General features: G+C 43.8%; 1 protein-coding gene across 1 annotated transcript in view; it reads right to left on the bottom strand.

Moving 5' to 3' along the window:
- LOC124545704 (homeobox protein DBX1-B-like) overlaps nt 1-20,705 on the bottom strand; it is a 140,008-nt gene that overhangs the window by 1,599 nt on the left and 117,704 nt on the right. The window contains exon 3 of the mRNA XM_047124651.1: nt 3,153-3,494. Coding sequence (XP_046980607.1) covers nt 3,153-3,494 — 342 coding nt within the window. The remainder of the gene's footprint in view (nt 1-3,152; nt 3,495-20,705) is intronic.

Below are 20,705 nucleotides of genomic sequence, written 5' to 3'. Positions count from 1 at the left end.
CTCGTCGACCAAATTCACCTGATGTAAATCGTATGTAACCCATCTGGATCGATATCGGGCGCCATCGCAGCATACGTAAATCAGCGACCCGTTATTTACGCGAATTACATGAGCTGTTCGTCGACATCTAATGCCACATACCTCTACAAATCTACCAAAAATCTGTCGGGTACTTGATATGCATAGTCAATGATGTATTTCGTTCCAAAGATGGACTTAAAAGCCATTAAGCTGGTGGTCATAATGTTTTGGCTCACCAATGTAAAACCTGACGACCTTAACATTAGTAATAATGAATGTTTCTAAAACGTTTTCATGCTTAGTGTCACACAGTCTTCGTACTTCAAGGTTGCTCGTTTTCCATCGTGCAACAAAACCCCGGCCTTTGTAAATAGTTTTTATGTTGCTGAGCAACAGTTATACAATAATTTTTAAATGTACACACCGCCATTTGACTGTTTTGTCGTTTATTTAATTATGACCCAGGTTTCGACATTTTATGCCATTTTAAAGTGACTGAGTTTATGTTATTAACATATATTGCAGGACGTCAAGCTCATAAATGGGCATAAATTAGGAAAATAGTCACTCTCCACGAAATGTCAAATGTAAAATCAACATCTTGTAAAAACATCAGTAAATAATAGTGTAACATGCAGTCAATATGCATTCGCAGTCAATAGGAATTCGACAACGTTGGTTTTCTACATAATGGCCCACTTAACAATTCTAAATACACTGAAGAGCCAAAGAAACTGGTACACCTGCCTAATATCGTATAGAACCCCGGAAGCAGGCACAAGTGCATCAACACGACGTGCCATGGACACGATTAATGTCTGAAGTAGTCCTGGAGGGAACTGACACCATGAATCCTGCAGGGTTGTCCATAAATCCGTAAGAGAACGATTGGGTGGAGATCTCTTCCGAACAGCACGTTGCAAGGCATCCCAGCTATGCTCAATAATGAACGTGTCTGGGGAGTTTGGTGGCCAGTGGAGGTGTTTAGCCTCAGAAGAGTGTTCCTGGAGCCACTCTATAGCAATTCTGGATGTGTGAGATGTCGCATTGTCCTGCTGGAACTGCCCACGTCCGTCAGAATGCACAGTGTACATGAATGGATGCAGGAGATCGGACAGGATGCTTACGTAAGTGTCACCTGTCAGAGTCGTATCTAGATGTATCAGGGGTCCCATATCATTCGAACTGCACACGCCCCACATCGTTACAAAGCCTCCACCAGCTTGAACAGCGCTTGCTGACAAGCAGGGTCCATGGATTCATGAGGTTCTCTTCATACCTGTACTCGTCCATGCGCTCCATACAACTTGAAACGAGACTTTTCCTACCAGGCAACATGTTCTCAGTCACCAACAGTCCATTGTCGGTGTTGATATGCCCACACGAGGCGTAAAACTTTGTGTCATGTAGTCATCAAGGGTACACGAGTGGGCTTTCAGCTCGGGAAGGCCATATAGATGATATTTCGTTGAATGGTTTGCACGCTGACACTTGTTGATGTCCCAGCATCAAAATCGGTATGAATTTGCGGAATTGTTGCACTTCTGTCACGTTGAACGATTGTTTTCAGTCGTCGTTGGTTCCGTTCTTGCACAATTTTTTTCCGGCCGCAGCGATATCGGAGATTTGATATTTTACTGGATTCCTGATAGTCACGGTACACTCGTGACATGGTCGTACAGAAAAATCGCCACTTCGTCGCTACCTCGGAGATGCTGTGTTTCTTTGGCAGTTCAGTGTATTTGCTGTGTAGAATATAGTACTGTTATCGGAACGATTTCCGATTAGTTCCGGTGCAATGTAGATGTCCTGCACATAACCATTTACAGTGAAAGTGGTTACTGTCTTGTGGTGTATGAAGAATTTATGGATTTATCTGAGTGCATGTAATGTGCCCAAGAGTTAATTTTGTTGTTGTAGCAGGGAGTAACGGGTAGTTAGAGTTGTTAGTGAGTTACTTTGCACTAGTTGCTTTGACCCAGTAGTAGTGGAGATACATATAAAAATGTGGTCTTTTAAGTCCCTGGTATATATTCTGCCCTGCAGAACATACATATTGTGTGGGAACAGTATTGGCCCACCAACTCAAAATGGTTTGCAGAGCTGTCTACATACCAGGTGTAAGAAACAGTTTTCTGGGTCCTGACATGTTGGCTACCCTGTATGACAGGTGTGTTGTATTGGAGTAGTTGTCAGCCTGTTTTATCAACCTGCTTTGAATGGAGAGGCAAATAAATTGCTTTCAAGCTCCTGACGTGCAGTGTGCCCTGCATAATATGCGTGTTGTGGGAGTAGTGCCAACATGCTTTACTGAACTGTATTGCAGGCACTTCACATATTGATGAGTATGTATGGTGGCAGGTTGAGATGGAAAGAGGAGAGGATAGACAGAGGGAGGGAGAGGAGAAAGTCGACAGAGAGACGGGAGGAGGTGGAGTTGCATCAGGCAGGTGGAAGGTGTTGAGGGGTATTGGACATGTGGAGAAGGAGGATTGGAAGGTGGATATGGAAAGAGAGAGTGAGGGGATGGTATAGTCAGAGGGGGCGTTTGAGGAAATGGAATAAAGAGAGGGAAGGAGGAGATGAAGAGAAAGAGAGAGTTGAGATGAGTGGATAGACAGATGGCGGTGGCAGGATGAGGTGTACAGACAAAGGGAGGAAGTGTTTATCACAGAGAAGGGGCAGAAGAGGTAGATTCAGTAAATTTATCGAATGCACATGTGGGTGAAGCCACAGGTAAAATGTTAGTAATAATAATAAAATGGATTAACTATTTGGAAAAGTTGATTATAGTCAGAATATAACAAGCTACCTTGCGATTACCAGGACTGGCAGTTGTGTAGACAACTCCGTTAACAGAGGCAAGAAATTTTTTGCAGTTAAATACGAGTGGAAATGTTGAAAATCGAGTTTTTCGGTTATTTTTGATAAGTGCATCTTCTGGTTGTAGGAAACTTATGCCCGGGATCTGACTACGAGTTCCAGAAATATGAAGAAAATAGAGGAGGACCAGTGCATAAGTTCGCCTTTTAGGTATCAACTTGAACTCCATGATCGCAGCAAGCTTAGTGAGTCTGTCGCGCATGCGAGCGCGTGCAGAGAAGCAGGAGCAGTGTGCGTGCGCGACTGACCTGCGAGTCCTTGAGGCCGAGCTTCTCGGCGAGCTTCTTGCGGTCGGGCTTGGAGATGTACTTCTGGATCTGGAAGCGCTTCTCGAGGCCCTTGCGCTGCAGGTCGGAGAAGACGGCGCGCCGCATCATGCCGCGGCGCGGCTTGCCCCTGGAGCTGTTGGCCCAGGGGAAGGAGCCGGGCAGCGGGAAGACCGCGGTGGGCGCGCCGCCGCCGCCGCCCGCGCCCGCCCCGCCGGCCGTCGACACTGCGGCACACACGGACACACGTGCACTGCTGCTGCGGCCGTCCACACACCAGTCAAACGGGGCACTGGGTAACGAGGGAGCTCTGGGGCTGCCCGACTGCGTCCACGTTTGGATTCTCTTTTTGTTACACAATTCTACTACTCTAAGAGAGTTAAAAATTACTTCTATATCAAATAAGGTAGCAGGGGTAAAATACAGGGAGCGAAAGGCTATTTGCAATTTGTACAGAAAGCAGATGGCAGTTATAAGAGTCGAGGGGCATGAAAGGGAAGCAGTGGTTTGGAAGGGAGTGAGACGGGGTTGTAGCCTGTCCCCGATGTTATTCAATCTGTATATTGAGCAAGCAATAAAGCAAACAAAAGAAAAGTTCGGAGTAGGTATTAAAATCCATGGAGAAGAAATAAAAACTTTGAGGTTCGCCGATGACATTGTAATTCTGTCAGAGACAGCAAAGGACTTGGAAGAGCAGTTGAACGGAATGGAATGTGTTTTGAAAGGAGGATATAAGATGAACATCAACAAAAGCAAAACGAGGATAATTGAATGTAGTCGAATTAAGTCGGGTGATTCTGAGGCAATTAGATTAGGAAATGAGACATTTAAAGTAGTAAAGGAGTTTTGCTATTTGGGGAGCAAAATAACTGATGATGGTCGAAGCAGAGAGGATATAAAATGTAGACTGGCAATGCCAAGGGAAGCGTTTCTGAAGAAGAGAAATTTGTTAACATCGAGTATAGATTTACGTGTCTGGAAGTCGTTTCTGAAAGTATTTGTACGGAGTGTAGCCGTGTATGGAAGTGAAACATGGACGATAAATAGTTCGGACAAGAAGAGAATAGAAGACCAAGAGATGAATACACTAAACAGATTCAGAAGGATGTAGGTTGCAGTAGGTACTGGGAGATGAAGAAGCTTGCACGGGATAGAGTAGCATGGAGAGCTGCATCAAACCAGTCTCAGGACTGAAGACCACAACAACAACAACAAAAACAACAACAACAACATATTTTTATTTATTTATCTTTTTATTTGATGTTGTTGTTTTTATGGTCTTCAGTCCTGAGACTGGTTTGATGCAGCTCTCCATGCTACTCTATCCTGTGCAAGCTTCTTCATCTCCCAGTACATACTGCAACCTACATCCTTCTGAATCTGCTTAGTGTATTCATCTCTTGGTCTCCCTCTACGATTCTTACCCTCCACGCTACCCTCCAATACTAAATTTGTGATCCCTTGATGCCTCAGAACATGTCCTACCAACTGGTCCCTTCTTCTTGTCAAGCAGTGCCACAAACTCCTCTTCTCCCCAATTCTATTCAATCCCTCCTCATTAGTTGTGTGATCTACCCATCTAATCTTCAGCATTCATCTGTAGCACCACATTTCGAAAGCTTCTATTCTCTTCTTGTCCAAACTATTTATCGTCCGTGTTTCACTTCCATACATGGCTACACTCTATACAAATACTTTCAGAAACGACTTCCTGACACTTGAATCTATACTCGATGTTAACAAATTTCTCTTCTTCAGAAACGCTTTCCTTGCCATTGCCAGTCTACATTTTATATCCTCTCTACTTCGACCATCATCAGTTATTTTGCTTCCCAAATAGCAAAACTCATTTACTACTTTAAGTGTCTCATTTCCTAATCTAATGCCCGCAGTATCGCCCGATTTAGTTCGACTACATTCCATTAACCTCGTTTTGCTTTTGCTGATGTTCATCTTATATCCTCATTTCAAGACACTGTCCGTTCCGTTCAACTGCTCTTCCAAGTCCTATGCTGTCTGACAGAATTACAATGTCATCGGCGAACCTCAAAGTTTTTATTTCTTCTCTATGGATTTTAATACCCACTCCGAATTTTTCTTTTGTTTCCTTTACTGCTTGCTCAATATACAGATTGAATAATATCGGGAAGAGGCTACAACCCTGTCTCACTCCCTTCCCAACCACTGCTTCCCTTTCATGCCCCTCGACTCTCATAACTGCCATCTGGTTTCTGTACAAATTGTAAATAGCCTTTCGTTCCCTGTATTTTACCCCTGCCACCTTTAGAATTTGAAAGAGAGTATTCCAGTCAACATTGTCAAAAGTTTTCTTTAAGTCTACAAATGATAGAAACGTAGGTTTGCCTTTCCTTAATCTTTGTATAGTAAACATTTTACACACCTGTAGTGGGTAAGTATGGTATGCCAGATTGGATGTGTGCTTTGCGCACTGTATTCACAAGGGGCATAAATTTGTCATCGCCGAAACAGGGGCAAAAGAAAACGGGAAGAGGGACGCCGAAGTAAGAGGGGGAAAAAGAGCTAGAAATAGACAAAGACAATTGTTTGCAAATGAAACTGTCGTTTACTGCCTCATAAAGTCAACACAAAATAAAATCGATTGACAGCATATTTGGGGGGGGGGGGTTACATTTTTCTTTACTGTCTGAATCGTCGTGTTTAACTGGCATTTCTACAACTGGTTCTCCTAACTCTTCTTGTAGGTATGATGGTTCAAACGAGAAGACAACTGTGTTCTTAGCATTGTGGAGCACCTGTACAGTTTTCACTAGAAGTGACAGGTTTCTGGAAGACTAGGCACTCAGGACCGTCGATAGGAACTAACGGACATGTGAACTGCCCTGCAAAATCACCCAAACTCAAGTCTCTTCAAATTTATCTCTGTGGGTTCATGAAGCATCAGGAAATCATTTACAGAGAGGAATAACTCTAAACTATTCTAGCCAAGATCAAGCAACTTTATCAACGCGTAGCGGTCCATGATTCGACGGTTTCAGGTCAGCAGTCAAGTCAACGACGTACACGACGACAATTTATTACAACTGAAAGTCAAGTGGAACCAATCTAATCACATATTAAATAGTTTATAATCGTTATACGCGTATTCCCCAAGCGGGAAGATTCCTTTCGACACCGACCTGCATCCTATGAGTCGAAGATTCCATAATCTTAATGTAATTTTAATTTGCCGGATATAGACTGGTAGACTCAAACGTTCATAACGGGTGGCAGGGACAAAGAATCCAGTGAAATTTTTTTAAGTGCTTTATCTGAAAACTAACTTGAGCAGTTAAACAGAGAACCGACTCGTGGCGATAACATATTAGACCTTCTGGTAACAAACAAACCCGAACTATTTGAAACAGTTAACGCAGAACAGGGAATCAGCGATCATAAAGCGGTTACGGCATCGATGATTTCAGCCGTAAATAGAAATATTAAAAAAGGTAGGATGATTTTTCTGTTTAGCAAAAGTGACAAAAAGCAGATTACAGAGTACCTGACGGCTCATCACAAAAGTTTTGTCTCGAGTACAGATAGTGTTGAGGATCAGTGGACAAAGTTCAAAACCATCGTACAATATGCGTTAGATGAGTATGTGCCAAGCAAGATCGTAAGAGATGGAAAAGAGCCACCGTGGTACAACAACCGAGTTAGAAAACTGCTGCGGAAGCAAAGGGAACTTCACAGCAAACGTAAACATAGCCAAAGTCTTGCAGACAAACAAAAATTACGCGAAGCGAAACGTAGTGTGAGGAGGGCTATGCGAGAGACGTTCAATGAATTCGAAAGTAAAGTTCTTTGTAATGACTTGGCAGACAATCCTAAGAAATTTTGGTATTATGTTAAAGCGGTAGGTGGATCAAAACAAAATGTCCAGACACTCTGTCACCAAAATGGTACTGAAACAGAGGATGACAGACTAAAGGCCAAAATACTAAATGTCGTTTTCCAAAGTTGTTTCACAGAGGAAGACTGCACTGTAGTTCCTTCTCTAGATTGTCGTACAGGTCACAAAATGGTAGATATCGAAATAGACGACAGAGGGATAGAGAAACAATTAAAATCGCTCAAAAGAGGAAAGGTCGCTGGACCTGATGGGATACCAGTTCGATTTTACACAGAGTACGCGAAGGAACTCGCCCCCCCTTCTTGCAGCGGTGTACCGTAGGTCTCTAGAAGAGCGTAGCGTTCCAAAGGATTGGAAAATGGTACAGGTCGTCCCCGTTTCAAGAAGGGACGTCGAACAGATGTGCAGAACTATAGACCTATATCTCTAACGTCGATCAGTTGTAGAATTTTGGAACACGTATTATGTTCGAGTATAATGACTTTTCTGGAGACTAGAAATCTACTCTGTAGGAATCAGCATGGGTTTCGAAAAAGACGGTCGTGTGAAACCCAGTTCGCGCTATTCGTCCACGAGACTCAGAGTGCCATAGACAAGGGTTCACAGGTAGATGCCGTGTTTCTTGACTTCCGCAAGGCGTTCGATACAGTTCCCCACAGTCGTTTAATGAACAAAGTAAGAGCATATGGACTATCAGACCAATTGTGTGATTGGATTGAAGAGTTCCTAGATAACAGAAGCAGCATGTCATTCTCAATGGAGAGAAGTCTTCCGAAGTAAGAGTGATTTCAGGTGTGCCGCAGGGGAGTGTCATAGGACCGTTGCTATTCACAATATACATAAATGACCTTGCGCATTACATCGGAAGTTCTCTGAGACTTTTTGCAGATGACGCTGTGGTGTATCGAGAGGTTGTAACAATGGAAAATTGTACTGAAATGCAAGAGGATCTGCAGCCAATTGACGCATGGTGCAGGGAATGGCAATTGAATCTCAATGTAGACAAGTGTAATGTGCTGCGAATACGTAGAAAGATAGATCCCTTATCATTTAGCTACAAAATAGCAGGTCAGCAATTGGAAGCAGTTAATTCCATAAATTATCTGGGAGTACGCATTAGGAGTGATTTAAAATGGAATGATCATATAAAGTTGATGGTCGGTAAAGCAGATGCCAGACTGAGATTCATTGGAAGAATCCTCAGGAAATGCAATCCGAAAACAAAGGAAGTAGGTTACAGTACGCTTGTTCGCCCACTGCTTGAATACTGCTCAGCAGTGTGGGATCTGTACCAGATAGTGTTGATAGAAGAGATAGAGTAGATCCAACGGAGAGTAGCGCGCTTCGTTACAGGATCATTTAGTAATCGCGAAAGCGTTACGGAGATGATAGATAAACTCCAGAGGAAGACTCTGCAGGAGAGACGCTCAGTAGCTCGGTACGGGTGTTTGTTGAAGTTTCGAGAACATAGCTTCACCGAAGAGTCAAGCAGTATATTGCTCCCTCCTACGTATATCTCGCGAAGAGACCATGAGGATAAAATCAGAGAGATTAGAGCCCACACAGAGGCATACCGACAATCCTTCTTTCCACGAACAATACGAGACTGGAATAGAAGGGAGAACCGATAGAGGTACTCAGGGTACCCTCCGCCACACACCGTCAGGTGGCTTGCGGAGTATGGATGTAGATGTAGATGTACATGTACTTTAAACTATCGTCTAAGCGTGATACATCCCCCATCCAAAATTTTGTACCTGATTCTGCAGTACACTGTATAGTTCTACCTTCTGGTCTGTGGCGTCAGCAGCCAATGCCCATCTTACCAGATTCTGGCTGATGCGTTGCGGCATGTAGGCGGTGTGGAAACGGCTCAGTTCGGCACAGGGTGTGGGGTGGCTTCTATATATCCTGCAACTAGCCGGTGGCTGTTGATCGTACGGCTTCTCATCAGTTGCTGCCTTCCAGCACTCAAATACCAGTGGCTTGCTGCAATGTGCCCCGTCTGTCCCCTGTTGCGACCATTGTCATCAACACGTTGTTTCCCACTCCGGTCGACTGTGGTGGTGGTTGTTTTACTCACATGGAAGTACCAATAATATATTCTTGCTAAGATGGGACGAGAAAGATTCAAATGTAGTTGTTAATGAATAACAGAAACATATTTTGTATAAGTTCCACGAAGTACTGAAGCGATGTTTGATATATTTTGTTTTGCCTTTTTTTGTTTTACTTTTTAATGGAGACATTGTGTTTTCTAGCATTCTGTGATAAATCTGTATTGTTTTATTCATATTTACCACAACATCCCTCTGTTTCACGTTGCAGATCAACAATTTTCGAATATAGCCTGAATTAAACATTGACTATTACAATTTTGCAATAAATCCTGCTTACTTTTAAGTAACACGCAGGAGGATAACTCTGTAGATCAAAAATGTTCTGTAGGATACTCTACCAGTTACACTGAGGCGAGAGAAGGCATGGGATGGCGGCAGTATCGTGAACACGAGGTATGAGAGGGCAGTGCATTGGCGTAGCTGTCATTTGTACTCCGGTGATTCCTGTGCATGGGTTACTGACGTCATTATGATCGCACGACGGGAATTAAAAGACTTTGAACGCGGAATGGTAGTTGGAAATGAACGTCTGGAACATTCCATTTCGGAAACCGTTAGAGGATTCAAAATACTGCTACATCCACAGTGTCAAGAGTGTGCTGAGAACACCAAATTTTAGGAATTACCTCTCACCACGGAGAACGCAGAGGTGACTGGAAAACCATAGCCTGATCAAATGAGCCCCGATTTCAGCTGGTAAGAGCTGATGGTAGGGTTCGAGTGTGGTGCATACCCCACAAAACTATGGACCAATATCATGATCAAGGGACTATACCAGCTGGTGGTAGCTCCATGATGGTGTGGACTGTTTTTATGTGGAATGGACTGGGTCCTCTGGTCCAAATGAACCGCTCGTTGACAGAAAATGGTTATTTTCAGCTACTTGGAGACCTATTGCAGCCATTCATGAACTTCATGTTCCCAAACAACGATGGGATTTTTATCAATGAAAATGCATCACATAACCGGATCGCAGCTATCTGTGATTATTTTGGAGAACATGCTAGACAATTCGAGTGCATGATTTGATCACCCTAATCGCCCGAAATGAATTCCATCGTAATAGGACTTAATCGAAAGGTCAGACCATACACAAATTCCTGCACCGGCCATACTTTCGCAATTATGGACGGCTATAGATGCAGCATGGCTCAATATTTCTGCTCTTGTCGAGTCCATACAACCGCCGAATTGCTTCACTACACGGAGCATAAGGTGTTCTGAGATGGTATTAGGAGGCATCCCACAACTTTTGTCACTTCAGTGCACATATCCTCTCTCAGTGTCTACACAGTCCACCGCTTCCGATTTTTACGGGTATCTAGTAAGACTCTTATCGCATATGTAAAGAAAGTGATCGTTATGAGGTAACGCCTGATAGGTATGCAGCACAACTAACAGACCAAAGCTTCTAGGTCAACTACGGTGGTCTACGCTTACTCGTGATAAGCCTGCGGCGGCTACAGTAGTTTTACAACTCTAGTATGGGGACACCTCAGTCACATAAGACATCAAATTATTCCATTCGTTGTGACGACTAGAGTGCTGTGTCTCAAATACTAATACTCTCACTGCACAAAATATTGGTCACCGCATTAAATAAGCACATTAGTAGCTGTAGAGCGCTGTGGATTGTGTAAAACTGTTACCAACACCTCATGTGACCCCCTACAGTTGAAGCAAGTCATTGAGATGAAATGGTGTAAGTTATACGTGCAAGTCGGTCTATGGAATCAGCGCACTAAGATGGATCGACGTACAGACCTGGCAGAATAGCAGAGGGGAAATATCCAGTATGGTTGTCCATGACCGCACCGTAAAGTTGCCTGATTTGTTGGTGTATGAATGTGTGTTTAAGGATTGGTGTACCATTATACACGGCGTAAGAACAGTGACGTAAAATGGTGTAGTAGTTTAGGATCGGAGACAAGCATTTCTTTCAAATCCGGTAGGAATCGCTCTGTCCCTGAATGCAGATCCATCTAGCACAGTTTATGAATGATCGTTCCGAAGTGAACTGCAGGCAGTGGACATTTGAGAGGGGTACTTCGCAGAAGAGGATCGTTCACAGCAGCACATCAAGTTGTACGTCTTCAGTGGGCCAAACTACACAGAAACTATGCAATAGCTGGCTGGAGACGTTTAGCGTGGCCCGAAGTGTCTCTTTTCAAACTATGCACGGCGTCGAATACACAGACAGTCCAATGAGGCGCTAAGTCAGCGGTATGTAGAAGATGTAGTCCAGACTGGAAGTGCTCCTGTAAAGTTTTGGGTTTTTCTTTTCCGTACCACAGCTTGGGTCCACACATTCAGGTTATCGTGTTCATTGTCACTCCTATATGTTCATATGCCGCGCGGAGTAGCCGTGCGCTCTAGGGCGCCAGTCGCGCGGGATTAGCCGAGCGGTCTAAGCGCTGCAGTCATGGACTGTGCGGCTGGTCCCGGCGGAGGTTCGAGTTCTCCCTCGGGCATGGGTGTGTGTGTTTGTCCTTAGGATAATTTAGGTTAAGTAGTGTGTAAGCTTAGGGACTGATGACCTTAGCAGTTAAGTCCCATAAGATTTCACACACATTTGAACATTTTTTTCTAGGGCGCCTTGCCACGGTTCGCGCAGTTACCCCCGTCGGAGGTTCGAGTCCTCCCTCGGGCATGTGTGTGTGTGTTGTCCTTAGCGTAAGTTAGTTCAAGTTCCATTAAGTAGTGTATAAGCCTAGGGACCGATGACCTTAGCAGTTTACTCCCACAGGAACTTACCACTATTTTCCAACTTTCTATATGTTCACGATAAGTATGCCGTGATCACACCTGTCTTAAAAAACGGCAACAGCTGTATTCACGGCGATGGACACGCATGTTCCTGGTTTAACGTATACTCAGACATCTTATCTAGCCATATGTGGCGCACTACTTCCCGTGATCTTAACTCCATAGAAAATGTGTGGCGTCGTTTAGAACAGCGGGTGAAACGTATCAGTCACCACTACCGCGCTTCGCTTCCTCTACTGGATTTAATCATCAATGAGTTACTCCTTACCTCCTTTATGACGTCAGCAGGGCCAACAAATATTGCCTTCCTAATTGCCATCTGGTTTAAATACGGAAGTTCCATGCTACTTGGAATTTGTAAAATTCACGAGTGCTCGCAAATGCGTATATGTACCAGATATCTGTATATAAGTATATTTCCCTACATATTGCACTCTAATAGTTGTAGACGCAAGACGAATCATGTCACCATGTCTGAATGGTACGTTTAATCTACGCTAATATATGTTGGTTTTTAATAGCATTAACAACATGTTATATACATAAAATGTGTATGAATGCCCTTATAAGTGACAATTATAATTCTAGTATTTAATTTTACAATGTCTTTTCTAAATTATTTTAATAACCAGTTATGTTTTTCAGACTCGTATGCGTGAACGCCCGAAAAAAGCGGCGGATATTTGGCCATAGTTTAGTGACATCAGTGTTTTTTGTATTAGATTGTTTTACATTAGCCTTCATGAAGTAGTTTCAGTTACAGCGCATATCCACAGGGCTTTGACTCGCTCAACAAGAAATGATATAGGTCTTACTGTTTAATCTTAGAATGTACCTGACCATAGAGTTACGTTAACTGTACACAAGCAACTTACTCCATTTTATATATGACGGCGGCGCTATACACTGCCTGATATTACTAACGTGTGGCCCGCTACTACGTACAGTAGTTTAAGTTGTCACATTGTAAGTTGAATCTGTGAATTCATATCATTGTATTTTCACAGTTGGGAAGATGCTCGAGCTGTTCGAGTGATACAGGGACAAAATTTAAATTCGACTTCTCACTGCTTTACAGTTTTAATCCCTAATAGTCGCTGTTACGCTGCAGGCAAATTCTTGCACTCGCTAGAGTTAGTTTTCATTTTACTTCTTCTACTGCCTATGTTTATTTGAATTACATATTATGTACAGGTTGTTGTGTGACCGAGGGCCTTTTTGTAAACACATGTAAAGCTAGAATTAAGCTTACCCTGTAATTTAAATTATCCACACAATACTCTCATAATTACCAGTGCTATGTAAACATCTAGATATTGGTAATGAGTGTTTGTTAAGATATGGAAGTGATACTTTCAAAATCACGATGCTCTAGTGTGAGAGTGGATAGTGTGACGCACAGACAACTGGCCAGTGTCACTCTTTACTTCTGCGTCTAGTTATCGCGTCAACGTATCACTCGGGCTCCCAGGAAGTTCCTGTTGCCATATTATTCTCTCACCTGCTCCTTCGCTTCCTTCTTCTCCCCTTCCGCAGCCCCCCCCCCCCCCAAATCACCCCCTCCCTCATCCCGTCCCGCACCCCTTCCCAGCACCGCCTTCTCCCTTACTCTCGCCGCAGCACTGGTTCGATAAGGCTGCCAGCTCAAGTTCTGCCGCGTTCTGCGTTTCCTTTCCAAACCCGTCCTCCATATAAGCCGTCATTGGTTCCCGGTTACTCCATTTCTACTGTCCGACATAAGACCACCCCTTTCATACGCAATACAAAATTAAACCACTTATATCTAATCACTTAAACCTTTACCCTGAATTCACGAAGTGAAGGAGATCAGTCAGTTCTTGGTATGAACTCTAGTACTCTAAAAATGTAATTCAGAGTATCAGTTTTCATAGTTTAGTTAGGTAAAAGAACACAACCTGCCCATTGTCAGTCACACCTCCCCGAACAGTCAATGCTGCCGGCATGTGTTGATATCACTATGTGAGCGCTTGTTAGTTTTTTATTTACTGGCTCTGGATGATACTGTACGCATTTTGTACAGTTTAATTTGTGATTCTCAAAACGCGACATATGCTATAGTTAACCCAAGTGACCAAGTATTGTTCGGAGACACGTGCGTCACACCCACATACAAACATTGTATCCAAATTGAGTGTTTTTCATTATCTTCCACAAATGTAAACAAAACATCGGAGAGGCGATGCCAGTTAGAGCAGTCTCTTCAAAATACTCCTACGTCAGCTTTTCTTGACGCGGAGTAGTTGTCAGTCAAATGTCATACGTTTTTGCTGTATACGAGTTTCAGTCTCTCTCTCTCTCTCTCTCTCTCTCTCTCTCTCTCTCTCTCTCTGTCGGACGCTAGTTTTGATGTAACGTGATTAATTCAATTACGGTGGAGCAGAAAAAATTTCATATTTCAACTGAAAATGTCTTTTCATACTATTTTGTGTAGCGTCTCGTTGAGCAGTGCCGTGCAACATGAAGGTATCGTCATCTTTAACAGTACATAACGAGTAAACTGACGTTTAAAAACATGCTACCAAATGAAAACTATATTACCTAGGTCAGCTAGGAAGGAGAAAAGAATTTAATTTTACAAATTATTGGCTGCATAAGTTTTGATCTACGTCTGAAAACATGGGTAACGTATACTTAACTCGTTAGTATAGATCAAACATTGGAAACGAGATTCCTCAGTTGCATGAAGGACTGCGCAAACCCGCTTCATTTTTAAAAATGGCCATGGGTGCAAGAAAAGAATATTTTTAAAACAGAAGACAGAAGCAAAGAAAGTTAAGACAGATGGCTCTCTCACGCCAGAACAGAATGTAAGAAGGGGGGGATACCAAAAGAGGTTTGGGTGTGCGGTAGATGTTATATCAGAAGACCGATGAAACAATAGTTAGGCCGGCCGTTGTGGCCGAGCGGTTCTAGGCGCTTCAGTCCGGAACCGCAGCTGCTACGGTTGCAGGTTCGAGGTTCGAATCCTGCCTCGGGCATGGATGTGTGTGATGTCCTTAGGTTAGTTACATTTAAGCAGTTCTAAGTTCTAGGGCACTGATGACCTCAGAAGTTAAGTCCCATTGTGCTCAGAGGCATTTGAGACAATGGAACTGATCACATTAAGACGCTTCACGTCATCACCATAAGGACCCGCCCTATACTTCAAACTAGGTTTGCTGTTCGATACACAACACGATCATGTCTGATTCGCGTAACCAGTATTTTGGACAATAAAGGTTACTTTTCTCACATTTCATGGCTTGTGGCTGCACCCTAGTTTCGAAGTCTACCTTTCCTTATTTTTAACAACATAACCGAAACACCGCATGTTGCTCCTCCTGTACAAAGAATCTCGATACAGAGGATGTTCGACTGTTGTCTTGGTAAACTCGTTCTTCACGTTTCTCAACCACAAAAAAACACTTGGGTGTAGGCTGCTGTGACACTGTGAAAACCCACTAGGTATCCGCTATGTTCGACGAAATCTGGTATAAAAGTCAAGGCAGCATGAAATACGCAGTCGTATCTGCGACCAAGGCTCAGCGGCTCGACGCCCAGCCGGGTTGTAACCATTGTTGCTGCCAGAAGTGACAGCTGTGTGTACCAAATTTCGCAGCCTCATACCCCCAAATAAACTGCAAATTTAATAGTGGATTATTGCCAATACACTGTATACCTACAACAAGTAAACTTTCGCCATCTGTCCTCGCTCCTGGTGCCACACTTGTAATAGCTAGCCTGTGAGATAATCTGTTCCGCCCATTTGAGACGATACACTCGACCTCCACGGTGTACCTGCAGCGGCGGCTGTCGTTTTGCGTTGAGCAGTTGGAGGCGCGCGGCATTTGACAGCCAGACAGCGCGGACCGCGCAGATCCGCAAGGGAATGCGGCGCGCCCGATGCCGGCAGGGCTGTTTGTCGGCGCGGCCCGGCTCGGGCGCCCGGGGCGGTTTTTCCGCTGGTTTTGCCGCGTTTGCCGTCCCTCTCCCCCGACTGCCCATTTCACGCCACGCTGCCGCCGAGGGGCCGGTAACGCGCCGGCACGCTCCTCTTAAATAGCGGCCTGCCCTACCCTGCGCTGTCCGCGCCTCTTCCGTCAAATGCCCCACATTCCTCTCCGGCAGTGCGAGCGGCCGCACGCTGATGCCTCTACTACGCCATCAGCAGCTGACGGCTAGTAATTCATCACGCTCGCTCAGCTGCGGATCCATTGTTCGGTTCTGGTTGGGCGGTTGGTTTGGGAGGACGGGACCAAACAGCGAGGTTATCGGTCCCATCGGGTTAGGGAAAGATGGGGAAGGAAATCGGCCGAGCCCTTTCAAAGGAACCATCCCGGCATTTGCCTGAAGCGATTTAGGGAAATCACGGAAAATATAAATAAGGATGGCCGGACGCGGGTTTCAACAGTAGTGCTCCCGAACGAGAGTCCAGTGAGCTAACCACTGCGCCACCGCTCTCGGTCGATTCTGGGGAAGGTCACAGTTCGTTAGTTTGTCACCTGCATCCCCACCGAGTGAGCAGCGTAGCTGTTAGCACATTGGAATACGACCGTTCAAATCGCCGTCCGGCCATCGTGATTTGGGTTTTCTGTAATAAATCGCTTACAGAAAATGGTTTCCTTGAAAAGGCACGGGCGATTTCTTTCTCCGTCCTTCCTTAATCCAAGTTTGTGCTCCGTCTCTAATGATCATGTTGTCAGTGGGACGTAAGAACAGCAATCTTCTTCGTGTATTTAATTCTTTTTAGTTTTGTTTTACTCAGCCCTTTCTCACGGAACCTAAGTTCTTATCACGCCAACGTTTACAGTTGCAGAAATAGATACCATTTTAATATTAATAACAATAAGATATATAATATGGTTCAATGTAACAATAATAAATTCTTTATTTACAGTAAATACATAATGCTGTTGTTGTTGTGGTCTTCAGTCGTGAGACTGGTTTGATGCAGCTCTCCATGCTACTCTATCCTGTGCAAGTTTCTTCATCTCCCAGTACCGACTGCAACCTACATCCTTCTGATCTGCTTACTGTATTCATCTCTTGGTCTCCCTCCACGATTTTTACCCTCCACGCTGCCCTCCAATGCTAAATTTGTGATCCCTTGATGCCTCAGAACATGTCCTACCAACCGGTCACTTCTTCTCGTCAAGTTGTGCCACAAACTCCTCTTCTCCCCAATTCTATTCAATACCTCCTCATTAGTTATGTGATCTACCCATCTAATCTTCAGCATTCTTCTGTAGCACCACATTTCGAAAGCTTCTATTCTCTTCCTGTGCAAACTATTTATCGTCCATGTTTCACTTCCACACATGGCTACACTCTACACAAATACTTTCAGAAACGACTTCCTGACACTTAAGTCTATACTCGATGTTAACAAATTTCTCTTCTTCAGAAACGCTTTCCCTGCCATTGCCAGTCTACATTTTATATCCTCGCTACTTCGACCATCATCAGTTATTTTGCTCCCCAAATAGCAAAACTCCTTTACAACTTTAAGTGTCTCATTTCCTAATCTAATTCCCTCAGCATCACCCGACTTAATTCGACTACATTCCATTATCCTCGTTTAGCTTTTGTTAATGTTGATCTTATATCCTCCTTTCAAGACACTGTCCTTTCCGTTCAACTGCTCTTCCAAGTCCTTTGCTGTCTCTGACAGAATTGCAATGTCATCGGCGAACCTCAAAGTTGTTATTTCTTCTCCATGGATTTTAACGCCTACTCCGAATTTTTCTATTGTTTCCTTTACTGCTTGCTCAATATATTTTTTTTTTTGGTCATCAGTCTACTGACTGGTTTGATTCGGCCCGTCACGAGTTCCTTTCCTGTGCTAACCTCTTCATCTCAGAGTAGCACTTGCAACCTACGTCCTCAATTATTTGCTTGACGTATTCCAATCTCGGTCTTCCTCTACAGTTTTTGCCCTCTACAGCTCCCTCTAGTACCATGGAAGTCATTCCCTCAGGTCTTAGCAGATGTCCTATCATCCTCTCCCTTCTCCTTATCAGTGTTTTCCACATATTCCTTTCCTCTCCGATTCTGCGTAGAACCTCCTCATTCCTTACCTTATCAGTCCACCTAATTTTCAACATTCGTCTATAGCACCACATCTCAAATGCTTCGATTCTCTTCTGTTCCGGTTTTCCCACAGTCCGTGTTTCACTAGCATACAATGCTGTACTCCAGACGTACATCCTCAGAAATTTCTTCCTCAAATTAAGGCCGGTATTTGATATTAGTAGACTTCTCTTGGCCAGAAATGCCTTTTTTGCCATAGCGAGTCTGCTTTTGATGTCCTCCTTGCTGTTCCGTCCGTCATTGGTTATTTTACTGCCTAGATAGCAGAATTCCTTAACTTCATTGACTTCGTGACCATCAATCCTGATGTTATGTTTCTCGCTCTCTCATTTCTACTACTTCTCATTACCTTCGTCTTTCTCCGATTTACTCTCAAACCATACTGTGTACTCATTAGACTGTTCATTCCGTTCAGCAGATCATTTAATTCTTCTTCACTTTCACTCAGGAAAGCAATGTCATCAGCGAATCGTATCATTGATATCCTTTCACCTTGTATTTTAATTCCACCCCTGAACCTTTCTTTTATTTCCATCATTGCTTCCTCGATGTACAGATTGAAGAGTAGGGGCGAAAGGCTATAGCCTTGTCTTACACCCTTCTTAATACCAGCACTTCGTTCTTGATCGTCCACTCTTATTATTCCCTCTTGGTTGTTGTACATATTGTATATGACCCGTCTCTCCCTATAGCTTACCCCTACTTTTTTTCAGAATCTCGAACAGCTTGCACCATTTTATATTGTCGAACGCTTTTTCCAGGTCGACAAATCCTATGAAAGTGTCTTGATTTTTCTTTAGCTTTGCTTCCATTATTAGCCGTAACGTCAGAATTGCCTCTCTCATGCCTTTACTTTTCCTAAAGCCAAACTGATCGTCACCTAGCGCATTATCAATTGTCTTTTCCATTCTTCTGTATATTATTATTGTAAGCAGCTTCGATGCATGAGCTGTTAAGCTGATTGTGCGATAATTCTCGCACTTGTCAGCTCTTGCTGTCTTCGGAATTGTGTGGATGATGCTTTTCCGAAAATCAAATGGTATATCGCCAGACTCATATATTCTACATACCAACGTGAATAGTCGTTTTGTTGCCACTTCCCCCAATGATTTTAGAAATTCTGATGGAATGTTATCTATCCCTTCTGCCTTATTTGACGGTAAGTCCTCCAAAGCTCTTTTAAATTCCGATTCTAATACTGGAACCCCTATCTCTTCTAAATCGACTCCTGTTTCTTCTTCTATCACAGCAGACAAATCTTCACCCTCATAGAGGCTTTCAATGTATACTTTCCACCTATCTGCTCTCTCCTCTGCATTTAACAATGGAATTCCCGTTGCACTCTTAATGTTACCACCGTTGCTGCTCCTAGGTACGCCTTACAATCCAGTATCTGATTTCGGAATCTCTGTCTGACCACGATGTAATCTAATTGAAATCTTCCCGTATCTCCCAGCCTTTTCCAAGTATACCTCCTCCTCTTGTGATTCTTGAACAGGGTATTCGCTATTACTAGCTGAAACTTGTTATAGAACTCAATTAGTCTTTCTCCTCTTTCATTCCTTGTCCCAAGCCCATATTCTCCTGTAACCTTTTCTTCTACTCCTTCCCCTACAACTGCATTCCAGTCGCCCATGACTATTACATTTTCGTCTCCCTTTACATACTGCATTACCCTTTCAATATCCGCATACACTTTCTCTATCTGTTCATCTTCAGCTTGCGACGTCGGCATGTATACCTGAACTATCGTTGTCGGTGTTGGTCTGCTGTCGATTCTGATTAGAACAACCCGGTCACTGAACTGTTCACAGTAACACACCCTCTGCCCTACCTTCCTATTCATAACGAATCCTACACCTGTTATACCATTTTCTGCTGCTGTTGATATTACCCGATACTCATCTGACCAGAAATCCTTGTCTTCCTTCCACTTCACTTCACTGACCCCTACTATATCTAGATTGAGCCTTTGCATTTCCCTTTTCAGATTTTCTAGTTTCCCTACCACGTTCAAGCTTCTGACATTCCACGCCCCGACTCGTAGAACGTTATCCTGTCGTTGATTATTCAATCTTTTTCTCATGGTAACCTCCCCCTTGGCAGTCCCCTCCCGGAGATCCGAATGGGGGACTATTCCGGAATCTTTTGCCAATGTAGAGATCATCATGACACTTCTTCAATTACAGGCCACATGTCCTGTGGATACACGTTACGTGTCTTTAATGCAGTGGTTTCCATTGCCTTCTGCATCCTCATGTCGTTGATCATTGCTGATTCTTCCGCCTTTAGGGGCAATTACCCACCCCTAGGACAAGAGAGTGCCCTGATCCTCTATCCGCTCCTCCGCCCTCTTTGACAAGGCCGTTGGCAGAATGAGGCTGACTTCTTATGCCGGAAGTCTTCGGCCGCCAATGCTGATTATTTATCAAAATTTAGACAGTGACGGGGATCGAACCCGGGACCGAAAACGTTTTTGATTACGAATCAAAGACGCTACCCCTGGACCACAGATTGAATAACATTGGGGAGAGGCTACATCCCTGTCTCACTCCCTTCCCAACCACTGCTTCCCTTTCATACCCCTCGACTCTTATAGCTGCCACCTTGTTTCTGTACAAATTGTAAATAGCCTATCGCTCCCTGTATTTTACCCCTGCCACCTTTACAATTTGAAAGAAAGTATTC

The sequence above is a fragment of the Schistocerca americana genome, chromosome 8 (assembly GCF_021461395.2).
Source record: "Schistocerca americana isolate TAMUIC-IGC-003095 chromosome 8, iqSchAmer2.1, whole genome shotgun sequence".
Lineage (NCBI taxonomy): Eukaryota > Metazoa > Arthropoda > Insecta > Orthoptera > Acrididae > Schistocerca > Schistocerca americana.
Note: the sequence above shows the minus strand (reverse complement) of the source record. Positions and strands in the feature narration are given on the sequence as shown.